Below are 13,159 nucleotides of genomic sequence, written 5' to 3'. Positions count from 1 at the left end.
CTGCGCGTCAAGTCGTTCGGCGAGGTTGGAAGTGGTTGTCGAGGAGACGAGGATCGGAGGACGACGAGGCGGCGTCGTGCGCTCGTTCGAGTCGCAGCGGGCAAGCATTGTGCGTGCAGGCGAACTGGTAGCTTTAGGGAGCGAAGCAGTCTGCTGTAGCACCGAGAGGGGTCGGTGGGAGGGTTCATTCCGGACCGCTCCGCTTGCTGGCAACCATCTCTCTCGCTCATCACACTCGCTCACAGACTTGTAGAAGCCATGCTCACGCCAGCTGTCGCACGTGCTGCCCGCGCTGCCCCGAGGGTGCGTCCCCCGTCGTCGTCGCCGTTCTCCGCCTCCATCCCACCGACTCGCGAGACGCCCCCATCATCGCACTCGCCACACGACTCCAGGCGGCGCCAGCGACCTCGCCAATGCGTGTACTGACACTGTTTGTTCGACTCGCCCCGCAGCACGCCCGCACCCTCGCGACCGCCGTCGAGTCGAAGCCGGAGCACCTCAAGTCGTTCAAGGTCTACCGCTGGGTGAGCCACCTTTGCGGTTGACCGATCTGCAGACTTGAAGAGAATGCAGGAGTGGCAAAGGGACGAGAGCGAGCGGTGGATAGCTTTGTGGCATCTCGAGTTCGGCACTTGGTGGAACCCGCGGCAGGAGATTGGGTGGACTCGAAGCGCGTGAAGCAGGGCATGGGAGTTCAGGACGACGCGCAACCCCTTTACCGACGCAGGACACTCGCGCTGACATCTCCACTGTCCCTCCAACTCCGCGCAGAACCCGGACAAGCCGACGGAGAAGCCCTACTTGCAGGAGTACAAGATCGACTTGAACAAGTGCGGCCCGATGGTCCTCGACGCCATTCTCAAGATCAAGAACGAGCTCGACCCGACCCTTACGTTCCGTCGCTCGTGCCGTGAGGGAATCTGCGGATCGTGCGCCATGAACATTGACGGTGTGTTCGGCTTCACACTGATTCGTGCGAGGGGGTTTCGCGCTGACGGGGGATGGTTCGACAGGCGTCAACACGCTCGCGTGCTTGAAGCGCATCGACAAGGACTCGAAGGATGTCAAGATCTACCCCCTCCCGCACAGTGCGTCTCCCGTCCATCTCTCCCTCGCCTCAACCAGCCCGCTAACTTCGCCTCCCGCCTCGCAGTGTATGTCATCAAGGACCTCGTGCCCGACATGACCCAGTGCGTTTCGCTCTGCCCTCGGCGCCACGATCTTCAACTGACTCCGCCCGCTCCGCAGGTTCTACAAGCAGTACAAGGCGATCCAGCCTTACCTGCAGGCCGACAAGCCCGCAGACGGTCGCGAGCACCTGCAGTCGAAGGAGGACCGCAAGAAGCTCGACGGCATGTACGAGGTGCGTTCCCGCTCCCTCCCTTCTCCCCTTCATTTTCGACTAACACTTACTCGCTCCGCTCGCCTCGCCTCGCAGTGCATCCTCTGTGCATGCTGCTCGACCTCGTGCCCCTCCTACTGGTGGAACCAAGACCAGTACCTCGGCCCGGCAGTCCTGATGCAAGCCTACCGCTGGGTCGCCGACTCGCGCGACACGCAAAAGGCCGCCCGGCTCGAGAAACTCGCCAACCCGTTCTCGCTCTACCGCTGCCACACCATCTTCAACTGCTCCAAGACTTGCCCTAAATACGTCCCCCACCTTCCTCTCTTCTCTTACTGTGGTGGTCCGGTCCTGACGAGTTGCTTTACAGGGTTGAACCCCGCCAAGGCTATCGCCGCACTCAAGCAGGAGATGGCGTCGGCATGAGCGGACCCGCCGCGCGGCAGAAGGAGGCGGACATTTTCAGAGGGGACGCCAGCAGTAGCGATCGTGCTTGTAACTTCTCGTTTTTCCGTGCGTCGTCCAGCTTGGCCCTTCGGGAGCGGATAGTTTGCGTCCCTTGTGCGTGGGAGATGGCGGAGTGGGGCGAAATGGACGAAGCGAGCGCGGCGGCGAGAACAGCAAGGTAGCGGGATCCTCTCGCCTACGTTGGTTCGTCATGGTCGATCGAATCACCTCACTTCAGCTCGCACCACTACAGCAGCAATGTGTAAGACTGAGCAGAGAGTGGGAAAAGGCGCCTCGGAGCGAAGAGCGACGCCGGAAGAGAGGGAAGCGCGGCGTTAGTTGCCCACTCTCTCCAGCCACCGCTGCACCCGCTCCTCTGACTCTTCCTCATCGTCCTCGTCCTCCTCAAGTGCCGGCGAGTTGCGCTCTTGCGAGGTCTGCAGCAATTCGGACGCCGACACCGTCTCGGAAGCGTCAGGTAGTTCTTCGTCGAGTTGCAGTGTCGACAGGAATCCTTGACCGTCCGCCAACGTCTGAGGACCGTTCCGCAAAGCGTTTGGCGGCAGCGGCGCCGGCTCGAGGTCCGCAAGCTCATGCTCGTCCGGTCGAAGGATGAACGACGCGTAGGCGTTTTCGGGCGCATAGAGCGAGACGAGCCTCTGAGCTTCGTGGACGAGCGTCTCCATCTTGCTTTCGTCGCCGGAGCGGGTGTACCACATGTTGTAGAGGATGCAGGCGAAGTCGGCGATTTGCTGCGACGACGAAGCCAGCGGCGTCAGCGGTGAAAGAAGGACGAAGCTGGTCCGCGAAGACGCACCTTGCTCTCTACTACAAGGGCGTCGGGTGCGGGCAAAGGCTGCGCAACCCTTTGCTGCATTGCCGCGACGACGAGGTTGAGCGAGCACAACACCTCGACTGGCGGGAGCACAGGAAGCTTCAGCCCGTTGCTGCTCTCGTTCGCCGCAACTTCCGCTGCCGTACGAGCGGTGAGGTAGTTGACCGCGGCGGTGTTGGGACGTTCTTGCCGGATCACGAGCAGATCCGTCGAGTGCTTGGTGAAGGCAAAAGTGACCGCTGGCGGACGAGCCTCGAGGCGCTTGTAGAATAGCTCCCATGGCGGGCGGATGGTCGAGTATTCCGCGGCGCGAGTAGCGGAGTTGGCGGACTGGCGCTTCGTGAAGTACATGACTTCCCCGGCAAGGCGGGCGAGGACGTCGTCTAGCGATGGAACCAGGTGGATGCTGTGCGAGTCGAGCTCATTGCGGAAGTCGTGATTCACTGCGGACAGTCACAATGAGCGCGAAAGTCTGGCTGAAAGGGACGGAAGGGAGACTCACGGGGAAAGCGATTCGCAGGCGCTTCGTAGCGAGTACTCGGCGGGATAGCACCGCCTGCGATCAGATCCGCCATCTGTGCAACGGTGTCAGCGAGCGGAGCCTTCGAGAGCAGACAGGACGGGCCCACCTCCTTCTCCCCATGCTCGGGCGAGACAAGGTAGCAAGCCTCGAGTCTCTGGGTCAAGGTACCGGCTAGCGTGCAAGCGCGAGAGACTGTGCGTTTGGTCAAGCCCTCGCGGAAGTAAGGGACACTCGAATACTCGGACCATTCTTCGTCGAAGAGCGGGCCAGAACCTGAAGAGACAGCCTCGAGAACAGCAGCCGTGTATCGCCAGGGATCAAAGGGCGTCTGAGAGGTGCGGAGCAGCGATATGCCTGACCGCTCGGGTTGTGTGAGGCGCTGGAAGGAAGACGGAAGGGGGAACAGACGCGATGAGGTTGAGAAGGACGAGGCAAGGCGCTGGCGCTTGCGGGGAGGATCTTCATCGAGGCAGAATGGGAACATGAGGGGAAGAAGCGCAGCACAACAGCGAAGAGCGAGGATGGAGCAGAGACGAGTGAAGGGGAAGAGGTCAAGAGAGGAGAAGCGGCTTTCGACAGCAGCATTGCGAGCCTGCTGAAACAATCACAGGTGCACCGCAGTCTCGAAACACTCAGTGCTGGCAGCCCAGGAAGGCGAGCGAAGAATCCGAGGCCTTGCAAGAATACGCAACAAGTCCTCCTCGTCCTCCCTACGACACCTGCGTCTGCATGATCCTGGCCGCTAATCGTCCAAACTGTCGAAGCGCCAGCGCTCGTTGCCGGAAGACGAGGACGATACCGGCAATCGCGGCGAAGGCGGCGTTGCAGAGCTGTTCGTAGCGCGGTAGAAAGGTTACTAAAGACCCGTCGCGCGCAAGGCGAAAGTGTACGTACGATGAACTCAAAGTAGTCGTGGTACTCCGATGCGAGGACCTTCGGACACGCCTCCCACGCATCGACGTTCAGCTGGACGCCCGACTGCCGCTTCGATAACCGTTCCCACTCGCGCTCGTCCGCCCGCCTCTCGCTCGCACTTCTTCTCCGACGCCGGTCATTCTCCAACGCCTCCTTCAGCTCCTGCTGTGCCGGAGACAGCTTCTCCCCTCCCACCACAGGCGGTCTCTGTGCTGCCGCACCCTTCGCCGCGTCGCCTAACCGCCCAGATTCGTCGAAACCGTGTGCGTCCTTCACCTCGGCGTCAAGCTTGACGGTTCCGGCGGGATCTGGTTGCGCGTCGACGGGAGAGGCTGACTTCGAGGGGACGAACGAGTTGGAAATGGGTTGTGCGTTCCGTCGAGGGATGCAGCTGAGCGGTCTCCGGTTGCCGTACATTTTGCAGACCGGTGTATGCATCTGCGACACGTCAAAGGGGCCAGCTTGTGAGTCCAGCGCCGTTCGGAGCACAGCCTCTCGACGACGAGTGACGGGTGGAAGTGGACGAACCTCTTCCGCTGGGCACGGCAGACACAGTCCCTCCTCCTTGCAAAGAAAGTCTCCCGCTACGAGCACTCCCGGCACTGGCACTGCTCGTCGAAAGAGCGACGCGCTGGATCCGAGTGGAGCGGATGCGAGGACGGCAAGGGCGAGCATGCGGGCGAATGGGGACGGTGCAGTATGCCGTCGCGAGCTTCGTGACATGATACGAGTAGTTCAGGCCCAGCTGGAGCAGCTTTTGAGCGAGGGGAGATGTTGGAGGAGCGCAAGGGATGGGTTGTCCTCGTCGAGCAACTCGCTGGCGGCCAACTCGCCACGATGCACAACGAGAGTGAGCTTACGCGCTTTCTATGACTCAGCACTGGCCACTGACACGCTGCTCGTGCAGCCCTGCGTGATCTCGCCGACGTTCGCGCCCAGTCGGATACCAAGGCACTCAAGTGCGTCTACCGCCTCAGCAACGCCGTCGGACGTCTGCTGACGCCGTTAATGCTTCCACAGAAAGACGATTGCCACGTACTATGCGCTGCTAGGCGAGGAGATGCAGGGGGAGAAGCTGTACGTACCCTTCTCGCGTCCTAACCCTCCTCCGCTGATCGTTCTCTCGTCTGCCGCCCGCAGCGAAGCAGCCCATGTATCGTTCACGGTCGCGTTGGACCAGCTGGCGCAGCAGCTGGCCAAGTCGAAGCGGATAGAGCAGGTTGCGGCGTGGGAAATCGACTCGTACCGGCAAGAAGTCGCGAGCCTCGGTGCGTGCCGCTCTTGCACCGCTGTCTCGTTCCCTTCTGACACCTCGTACGCCTCGCAGAGCAATCAAGCGAGGAGACACGACAGAAGCTGGCGGCACTGGGGGAGAAACTTACTTCGGCACAGCAGGAGCGGGCGCGGCGGATAGAGTACGACGGGATTGCGAAGACGATCGCGCGGCTGCCAGACCGACAAAAGGGCCAGGAGTGCGCCCTCAGTTTCTACGGCCTCGTCAGGCCCTGCTAACGTTGTTTGCCGCCAGGTCGCTCGACAAGCTGAATGCCGACATTGACCTGCTGCGACAAGAAGAGCGGACGTATGCCGAAACGTGGCAGATGCGCAAGCTGGCGTTCGACTCGATCGTGACGAGCTTGGAAGCGATGCAGGAGGCTATCCGGTGCGTCCTCACCCTCGCTTTCTGAGCCCGCCCCCCTTGACTGACGGCCCTTCTCCTTGCAGTGACGAGAAGGCCGAGCAGGAACGACGACGAGCGCTGGACGAAGACGATGGCGAGGAAGTTGGAGCAGGAACGGCGGGAACAGGCGGTGCGACCAACACCCGGGCTCAATCGCTGGACCCGAATGCGAAGCCGTTCGTTCCTGGTGCTGGCGCGACGGAAGCGAAGGAGGGTGAAGATGTCAATATGGAGGGCGTTGAGGCGACGGAGGAACAGAAGGAGGAAGGCGGTCGAAGAGAGCGGGACAAGGGACAGATGACGGACGACCGGGAAGAGGGGGAGATGTGAGAAAGTCGCGCGCCACAGACGCTTGTTGTAACCATCCTCTCGGCGAATGAAGACGGTATCGAGAATGCATTGCCTTGCAAGAGAGACGGAACGACGCGGTGTATCCGAGAGAACGAGAGAGAGAGAGGAATGGCCCTGCAGGCAGTCTATCGCGACTCGTACAACTTCTTCGCCTCGACAATGGCCTCATCAATCTTGTCCGCCTGGTCGCCGAACCCTTGCGCGCCATCGTCCTTTCCTCCGCCCTTTCCGCCAACGATCGCAGCGACGGCGTTGAACCAGGTCTTGGCGTTGAATTCCTTCGAGATCTCGCCCTTGGGTAGGACGTTCAGGTGTGCGACCTTGGTGCCGTCCTCGGTCGCCGAGAAAAAGTAGCCGGCCTTGGAGAGCGTCTTGGCCTGGCTGATGGCCGACTGGATGACCTGCAGGGCGACGATGGGAGCGTCAGCAGAGCTACAGGCGTTCGTGAGCATGTCTTGAGACGCACCTTCGGGTTGCCCTTGGCGGCGTCGAGACGAGCGACCATGACCTTCGCGTCCGGGTTCTCCTTGAAGAACCGGTCGACCTCGTCGGCGACAGCCTTGCCCTGCTCCTTCTCCGCCGCACGCGCAGCATCCACAATGGCCTTGCGCTCCGCCGCAATACGCTGCTTAAGGCGGTCTCGCCGTCCAACCGAGACCGTCAACGTCGCAACCTCGAGCTCGAAAGCCTTGAGCTGCTTCTCCTTCTCAACCGTGTCGAGCTTGATGATCTGCTCGAACCGGGCCTCCGAGTCGTTCGCGAGCTGCGAAGCCTTGCGCGCGTCTTCGCCCGTGATGGCGATAATGCGACGAATGCCCTTGGCGATACCCGACTCCTCGGTGATGACAAACTCCTTGATCTCGCCCGTCTTTTGCACGTGCGTCCCGCCGCAGAACTCGACCGACGTCGAACGCCACTTGGGGTTCTCGATGTCGGCCTGGATCTCCTCGAGTGAGAACTCGAGCGTGACGACGCGGACGGGGTCGGGGTAGGCTTCGCCAAAGACGGCGCGGAGGCCGGGGATCTTCTGGGCGGTCGAGAGGTCCATCTCTTTGCTGAAGACCTTGACGTTGCGCTTGATCCACTCGTTCGACATGTCCTCGATGCGGTCGAGCTCGGCAGTCGGGATCGGGCTCTTGTGGGAAAAGTCGAAGCGAAGCTTGGAAGGCGCGACGAGCGAGCCCTTCTGGTCGACGTGGTCGCCGAGCACCTCGCGGAGGCAGTAGTTGAGGATGTGCGTGCCGGTGTGGTTGTTGCGCAGGGGCCAGCGACGGAGCTCGTCGTACGACGAGACGACCTTGTCGCCGACCTTGAGTGAGCCCTCGACGACGCGTCCGATGTGCAGGACGTAGCCGTTGAAGACCTGGACGTCCTCGACGACAAAGTCGGCCTGTCCGTCAATCACGATCCGGCCCGTGTCGTACTCTTGTCCACCCGACTCGGCGTAGAAGTTCGTCCGGTCGAGGACGACACCGAGCTGGACCTGCTGAGCATCCTCGAGCTCCTCCGTCGAGGCGACAAACTTGCCCTGGCGGTAAATGGCCTTGACGACCGAGTCGACGTTGCCCGTTCCGTACTTGGCCTCGTCGTTCGTCTTGGGCACGTCGGCGTTCGCCTCGAGGGCGGCGATATCGTGCACATCGAGCCGGACAGCTTGACCGTCTCCCTTCTTCCCCGCACCCTTCGAAGCCTCCTTCGACGCCTCCTGCGCCGCCTCAAACGCCGCCTGATCAATCGACAACCCCGCTTCCTCCGCCATGAGGAGCGTCAAGTCGACCGGGAATCCGTACGTGTCGTACAACCTCCACACGTCCGCGCCGCGCAAGGTGGTCGACCCCTCCTTCTGCGCCTGCTGGACGTACGACTCGAACAGCTTCTCGCCGCGGTCGAGCGTGCGAGCGAACGACTCTTCTTCCTCGTCCAGGATCTCCTTCAAGTCGTCGAACTTGCCCTGGATCTCGGGGAAGAAGCCGCCCATCTGCTCGACGAGTGTCGGAACGAGGGACGAGAAGAACGACCCGATCGGGACGCCAAACTTCTTCCGAACGTAGCGCGCTCCGCGGCGCAATACGCGGCGGAGGACGTACCCCCTCCCGACGTTACTCGGCACGCCACCGTCGCAAATCGCGAACGTGAGCGTCCGGACGTGGTCGGCGACGACGCGGTAGGCGGTATCGATCCCATCGACATCGTCCTTTCCGAGCTTGCCCTCGTACGCGCGCGCGTTGGTGAGTTGCTGGATCTTGTCGAAGAGGGGACGGAAGACGTCCGTGTCGTAGTTCGAGCGCTTGTCTTGGAGGACCGAGACGAGGCGCTCGAAACCCATGCCCGTGTCGACGTGCTTGGCCGGGAGTTCGCGCAGAGACGAGTCGGCTTCGCGGTTGTACTGGATGAAGACGACGTTCCAGACCTGCACCACGGGAGCGTTAGCGAGCGTGAGAGGAACGCTCCCGTGAGAGGGAGAGAAAGTAGGTCCTGAGTGAAGAAAACGCACCTCGAGGACGTCCGGGTCATCCATGTTGACCAAACTCGCCGCGTTCCTGCCCCCAATCCGGTCGTAATGAATCTCCGTACAAGGTCCACACGGTCCCGTTGCGCCCATCTCCCAGAAGTTGTCCTTTGCATTTCCAGGGATGATGTGGTCTTCCGGAACGCCGAGGGCGAGCCAGAGGTTCTTCGTCTCGAGGTCGGCGGGGAGACCGAAGCCTCCTTCAAAGTAGGTTACGTAGAGACGCGAGGGAGGGAGGCCGTAGACTTGCGTAAGGAGGTTCCATGCCATCGCCGTCGCTTCTTTCTGTGTGCGTCGGAGAAAGTCCAAGTCAGCGAGCGGGCCTTTGAGGCGAGGAGACTGCAAACGCACCTTGAAGTAGTCGCCAAAGGACCAGTTCCCGAGCATCTCGAAGAACGTGTGGTGGTAGGTATCCTTTCCGACATCGTCCAGGTCTGCAAACGCCTCCCATCAGCACAAAGTTTCCCGGGACGATCGCGCGCACACACCGTTGTGCTTTCCGCCTGCACGGATGCACTTTTGCGAGTTGGCTGCGCGCTTGAGCTTGGAGAAGGGTGACGAGGGGTCGACGGTGCCGAGGAAGATGCTCTTGTACTGGTTCATGCTACGTGAGGCAGGTCGTACCTATCAGCATCCCCTCTTCCGCAAAAGCCTCGCTGAGTCGACGAGCGCGCTGCACTCACCCCGCATTGGCAAAGAGCAATGTCGGGTCCTCATACGGGATGGTCGACGAGCTCTTTACGAACGAGTGGCCGTTCTGCTCTGTGAAGTAGTCGAGGAAGGTCTGGCGGACCTTTGTCGCTGGCCAGTCTCCGAACTGGGACGCGGTGGCCGACATGGTTGGGCGGGAGATGAAGCGGTGGTGGATGGAGATGGGGCGTGGCAAGGCGAGGCAGGGGATGGCCCTGCGGATGGCGGACTGCGTTGTGAGTGGCTGTGGGCTAGCGTGAGTGACTCGCCAGCAACGGAAGCAGCACAACGCGAGGACAGCGACGAGGAGGCGAGAGGAGGAGAGTCAATGACTCCTGCTCAACCGCGCCAACTGCCAAGCTGAGTGCAGTAGAAATCATAAGATGTTCTAACTAGCACTCCAGTCTAACCAGCACTCGTCCCACTGCAGTTTGACCCGCTCCTGTCCGGACTCGAGTTCCACGCCGCGACGCCACATCGCTTCCACCTCGACACTCGCTCTCTCGTGCTCTGTAGACTGCTGCTCGTGTGCTCTGCTAGACTGGAAAGGATGCGACGACCACGCATCGCTTCACCCGCCTCGGCAGCCCTCGTCGTCCTCTCGCTCTCGTCGCTCGCATCCGCCTCCTCACTCGACACCTCCCCCTCCCGCTCGTCCTCCTCCCAGAATTCGAACGAACCCCGCGTAGGATTCCTCCAAGACGTCCTCTCATCCCGCACAGCCGGTCAAAACTACTGCAAGGTCTGTCCGTCCCCCTCCCCCTCCCTTCGCTCCTCTTCCAACGAAAGCTGACATCATCTCGTGTGCGACGTGTAAAGCCGACGGGACAGATTCACGATGCGTGTTGCGACTACGAGACGGTGGAGAGCGTCAATGAGGACTTGTTTGGGAGGTTGCACGAGCTGGTTGCGGAGCCGTACTTTCGGTACCACAAGGTGCGTCGTGCGCTCCCGCTCGGACTTGCTTCTTAAGCGAGGCTGGGATGGCTGATACCGTGGAGATGGCGCGCAGGTTGACTTGGCGAAGGAATGCCCGTTCTGGGAGGAAGACGGCAGCTGCATGAACCGCGCGTGCGGCGTAGAGACGACCGACGAGGTGCGTTTCGCGTGCCGTTCCTCCCCTCCGTTCTCCCACACTGTGGGGCGACTGACTTTCCGAGGGTTGGGACCCCCGAACAGGACCATATCCCCGAGGCGTGGCGCTCGTCGACGCTGGGAAAGCTGAACCGGACGAGCGCAAGAACGGTTCGTCGCGCCCGTATCCCCTCTTCCGCTCGCTTGACGTGTTGACGGAGCTCGAGCGCACGCAGTCCTCCCCCGCCGGCTGTAAGGAGATCAGCGACTCGGACTTTTGCGTCCTCGAAGACGAACTCGACTCCGGTACGCCCCCTTTTCCCACCCCCTTCTCTCGTTCGCTCACTAACGCTCGCACACGCAAACCAGAGGGCGTCTACGTCGACCTCCTCCTCAACCCCGAACGTTTCACAGGCTACGCCGGCCCGTCCTCCTCGCGCGTCTGGCAATCCATCTACCTCGAAAACTGTTTCTCGCCCGTCCCTTATATCGATCCGTCCCGGCCGAGCTGGGAAGGAGGGAGCGGGTACGCGGATGTTAGTGCGTTCACTGGGGGAGGGGCAGGAGGTTTGGGAGGACTGAGGATGGGAGGATGGGGAGAGGGAGAGAAGAGGTTGATGGGGAGCTTGGCGGGACCGAAGGATCCGACTGAGGAGGTCTGTTTGGAGAAGAGGGTGTTTTACCGCGTCATCTCCGGTGCGTTCCCTCCTTCGCGCGCTTTCTTCCCATTCGAGACTGGAGACTGGAGACTAGAGGCTGACAGCGTACGGTGCGGTGGACAGGTCTCCACGCGTCTATCTCGGTTCACATTTGCGACGACTACCTCGACCAATCAACCGGTCTCTGGGTGCGTCCCTCCCTCTTCCCCTCCTCCCTCCACCCTCCACTGACTCTCTGGCGCGAAACAGTCCCCGAACCTAGACTGCTTCATAACCCGCATAGGCCAACACCCCGAACGCCTCGAAAACATGTACTTCACCTACGTCCTCCTCCTCCGCGCCCTCTCGCGCGCCGGTCCGCAGTTGGTCCAGACGCTCGAGGCGACGCATGCGGCGCGGAACGAGGTGGAGGGGTTGAGAGGGTTGGTGAGCGTCGCGGGAGGGTGCCCGAGCACGTTTGATGAGAGTACGATGTTTAGCGGGGGCAAGGAGGCGCAGGTGCGTTCTCCCTTGCGTTTTCTCTCAGTTCCTCGCCTTTCGAGTGTGTGGCTGATGCAGGATGTGAGGGTGGAACAGCTCCTCAAAGACGAGTTCAAAGCGCACTTCCGCAACGTCTCGCGCATCATGGACTGCGTCGGCTGCGACAAATGTCGACTCTGGGGCAAGATGCAAATCACCGGCCTCGGGACCGCCCTCAAACTTCTCTTCTCCTCCGACTCAGAGGACGGGGAAGAGGTCGTGTTGAGCAGGAGCGAGGTCGTGGCGTTTGTCAATACGCTTCATAGGTTGAGCGAGAGTTTGGCTGCGGTCGATCGGTTTAGGACGCTTTGGGCGCACCGGAACGACGCAAAGCAGGCGCCGTCGTCCTCGGTATCCGAACCAGTCTCGGCATCGGCATCACGGCCACTCGCCTCGTCCCGACCCTCCTCACTCTCCACTCCTTCGCCCTCTCCTCCGCCCATCGCGCAAAACACGAACGCCTCCCTCCCCGCCCTCGCGACCAAAGTCTGGACCCGCCTTCTAGGATGGTGCGAAGGCCGTTGGAGCAAGTGCGTCGAGTTAGTTGTCGGCGGCGGATCTGGAGCGTCGAGGGACGAGTTGTGAGAGTATTCGTCGCATCTTAGCATGAGCATGAGTTTGTGTAGAGCTTTTCTTTGGTTTGTTGGAGATGTACCTGCATTGTTCCTAGCATGTCTTCACTCTCTCGCACTCTTCCCTAGCCCGACGAAGCGGGAAGCGAGGGAGAGAACGGAGGCGTGAGTGATGATGCGGGTTGCAAAGAGGTTCTAGAGTTGCGAAGGGGGTACTGAGAGGATAGTCTAGACGATGAAGGATCTGTTGAAGCGTGTGAGGTCAGCAGCTGAGGGAGAGGAGGAGAGAGGGAAAGGGCGCACTCTCCACATCCGCAAGCGTCCTTGATGTTCGGGTCTGCGCGGGCGAAAGAATTAGCCCACACTCGACGGACAACAACGAGATGGGAACGCACTGTTGAACACAAACCTCGCCTGCAACGCATCCTCCTGCCAATCCATCTCGCTCCCAATGATCGAAAACAGCGCCTTCGAGTCAATCACCACTTTGACCCCATCTTGCTCGACCACCTCGTCAAACTTGTCTGGCTTGTCGACATACTCGAGGTGGTAGCTCATCCCGGCGCAGCCTTTGTTGCGCACGCCGACCCGGATCAGTTTCGGAGAGGGTTGGTCGAGCAGGCCGCGGATTCGGTCGACTGCCTTCGGGGACTGCGAGTCGCGGGGCGGGAAACCAACTGTCAGCGAATGGACCCAGATAGCCCAGCCGAGCAGCAAGTCATCCGCGAACCGGCGACTCACCAACGTCAACGCCGCCTTCCTCGCCCTCATCGCCTGCCGCGGCCTTGCCTTGGGCGGTATAGGTGCCGGGTGCACAGCCGGTGTCGGAGTCTGGTCGAGGATCGGTGCGCGTGCGGGTGCGGTGTACGAGAGTGTTCGGAGCGATGAGGAGGAGGGGTGGCGGAGTTGGGAGGCGGCGAAGGCGCATGCGGGACATGGGGGAGTTGCGCGTGGTGCGAGTGTGCGCAGGGAGGTGCGCAGGAGCTGGCTGGATGTGCGCAGTGACATTGTGCAGCGAGGTGGGCGAGGCGAACGAGCGTGA

General features: G+C 61.4%; 7 protein-coding genes across 7 annotated transcripts; 3 read left to right on the top strand and 4 right to left on the bottom strand.

Moving 5' to 3' along the window:
* Nucleotides 1-258: 258 nt before the first annotated feature.
* RHTO_06068 (succinate dehydrogenase (ubiquinone) iron-sulfur protein) lies at nucleotides 259-1,768 on the top strand (the record flags this gene model as incomplete). The annotated part of the gene is made up of 8 exons (XM_016419729.1): nucleotides 259-303; nucleotides 453-524; nucleotides 772-949; nucleotides 1,014-1,088; nucleotides 1,154-1,190; nucleotides 1,249-1,363; nucleotides 1,439-1,647; nucleotides 1,711-1,768. The coding sequence occupies 8 exons, from the start codon at nucleotides 259-261 to the stop codon at nucleotides 1,766-1,768; spliced, it is 789 nt and encodes a 262-aa protein (XP_016275183.1).
* A 356-nt stretch (nucleotides 1,769-2,124) lies between these two features.
* RHTO_06067 (uncharacterized protein) lies at nucleotides 2,125-3,631 on the bottom strand (the record flags this gene model as incomplete). The annotated part of the gene is made up of 4 exons (XM_016419728.1): nucleotides 2,125-2,541; nucleotides 2,607-3,067; nucleotides 3,127-3,199; nucleotides 3,254-3,631. The coding sequence occupies 4 exons, from the start codon at nucleotides 3,629-3,631 to the stop codon at nucleotides 2,125-2,127; spliced, it is 1,329 nt and encodes a 442-aa protein (XP_016275182.1).
* A 226-nt stretch (nucleotides 3,632-3,857) lies between these two features.
* On the bottom strand, nucleotides 3,858-4,785 carry RHTO_06066 (uncharacterized protein; the record flags this gene model as incomplete). The annotated part of the gene is made up of 3 exons (XM_016419727.1): nucleotides 3,858-3,977; nucleotides 4,042-4,500; nucleotides 4,591-4,785. The coding sequence occupies 3 exons, from the start codon at nucleotides 4,783-4,785 to the stop codon at nucleotides 3,858-3,860; spliced, it is 774 nt and encodes a 257-aa protein (XP_016275181.1).
* A 48-nt stretch (nucleotides 4,786-4,833) lies between these two features.
* On the top strand, nucleotides 4,834-6,073 carry RHTO_06065 (Tho complex subunit 7-like protein; the record flags this gene model as incomplete). Its single annotated transcript, XM_016419726.1, has 7 exons — nucleotides 4,834-4,912; nucleotides 4,970-5,021; nucleotides 5,083-5,139; nucleotides 5,203-5,330; nucleotides 5,390-5,534; nucleotides 5,591-5,725; nucleotides 5,788-6,073. 7 exons carry the CDS (start codon nucleotides 4,834-4,836, stop codon nucleotides 6,071-6,073), a joined length of 882 nt encoding a protein of 293 aa, XP_016275180.1.
* Nucleotides 6,074-6,219: 146 nt separating this feature from the next.
* Nucleotides 6,220-9,441, bottom strand: RHTO_06064 (alanine-tRNA synthetase; the record flags this gene model as incomplete). The annotated part of the gene is made up of 6 exons (XM_016419725.1): nucleotides 6,220-6,495; nucleotides 6,561-8,504; nucleotides 8,589-8,888; nucleotides 8,955-9,037; nucleotides 9,092-9,207; nucleotides 9,287-9,441. The coding sequence occupies 6 exons, from the start codon at nucleotides 9,439-9,441 to the stop codon at nucleotides 6,220-6,222; spliced, it is 2,874 nt and encodes a 957-aa protein (XP_016275179.1).
* A 402-nt stretch (nucleotides 9,442-9,843) lies between these two features.
* RHTO_06063 (ERO1-like protein beta) lies at nucleotides 9,844-12,130 on the top strand (the record flags this gene model as incomplete). The annotated part of the gene is made up of 9 exons (XM_016419724.1): nucleotides 9,844-10,035; nucleotides 10,113-10,229; nucleotides 10,306-10,389; nucleotides 10,473-10,538; nucleotides 10,604-10,673; nucleotides 10,737-11,063; nucleotides 11,150-11,214; nucleotides 11,276-11,524; nucleotides 11,585-12,130. 9 exons carry the CDS (start codon nucleotides 9,844-9,846, stop codon nucleotides 12,128-12,130), a joined length of 1,716 nt encoding a protein of 571 aa, XP_016275178.1.
* A 215-nt stretch (nucleotides 12,131-12,345) lies between these two features.
* RHTO_06062 (iron-sulfur cluster assembly protein) lies at nucleotides 12,346-13,125 on the bottom strand (the record flags this gene model as incomplete). The annotated part of the gene is made up of 4 exons (XM_016419723.1): nucleotides 12,346-12,361; nucleotides 12,421-12,454; nucleotides 12,513-12,768; nucleotides 12,859-13,125. The coding sequence occupies 4 exons, from the start codon at nucleotides 13,123-13,125 to the stop codon at nucleotides 12,346-12,348; spliced, it is 573 nt and encodes a 190-aa protein (XP_016275177.1).
* Between the last annotated feature and the right edge of the window lie 34 nt (nucleotides 13,126-13,159).

Source organism: Rhodotorula toruloides (genome assembly GCF_000320785.1).
Source record: "Rhodotorula toruloides NP11 unplaced genomic scaffold Scaffold4, whole genome shotgun sequence".
Lineage (NCBI taxonomy): Eukaryota > Fungi > Basidiomycota > Microbotryomycetes > Sporidiobolales > Sporidiobolaceae > Rhodotorula > Rhodotorula toruloides.
Note: the sequence above shows the minus strand (reverse complement) of the source record. Positions and strands in the feature narration are given on the sequence as shown.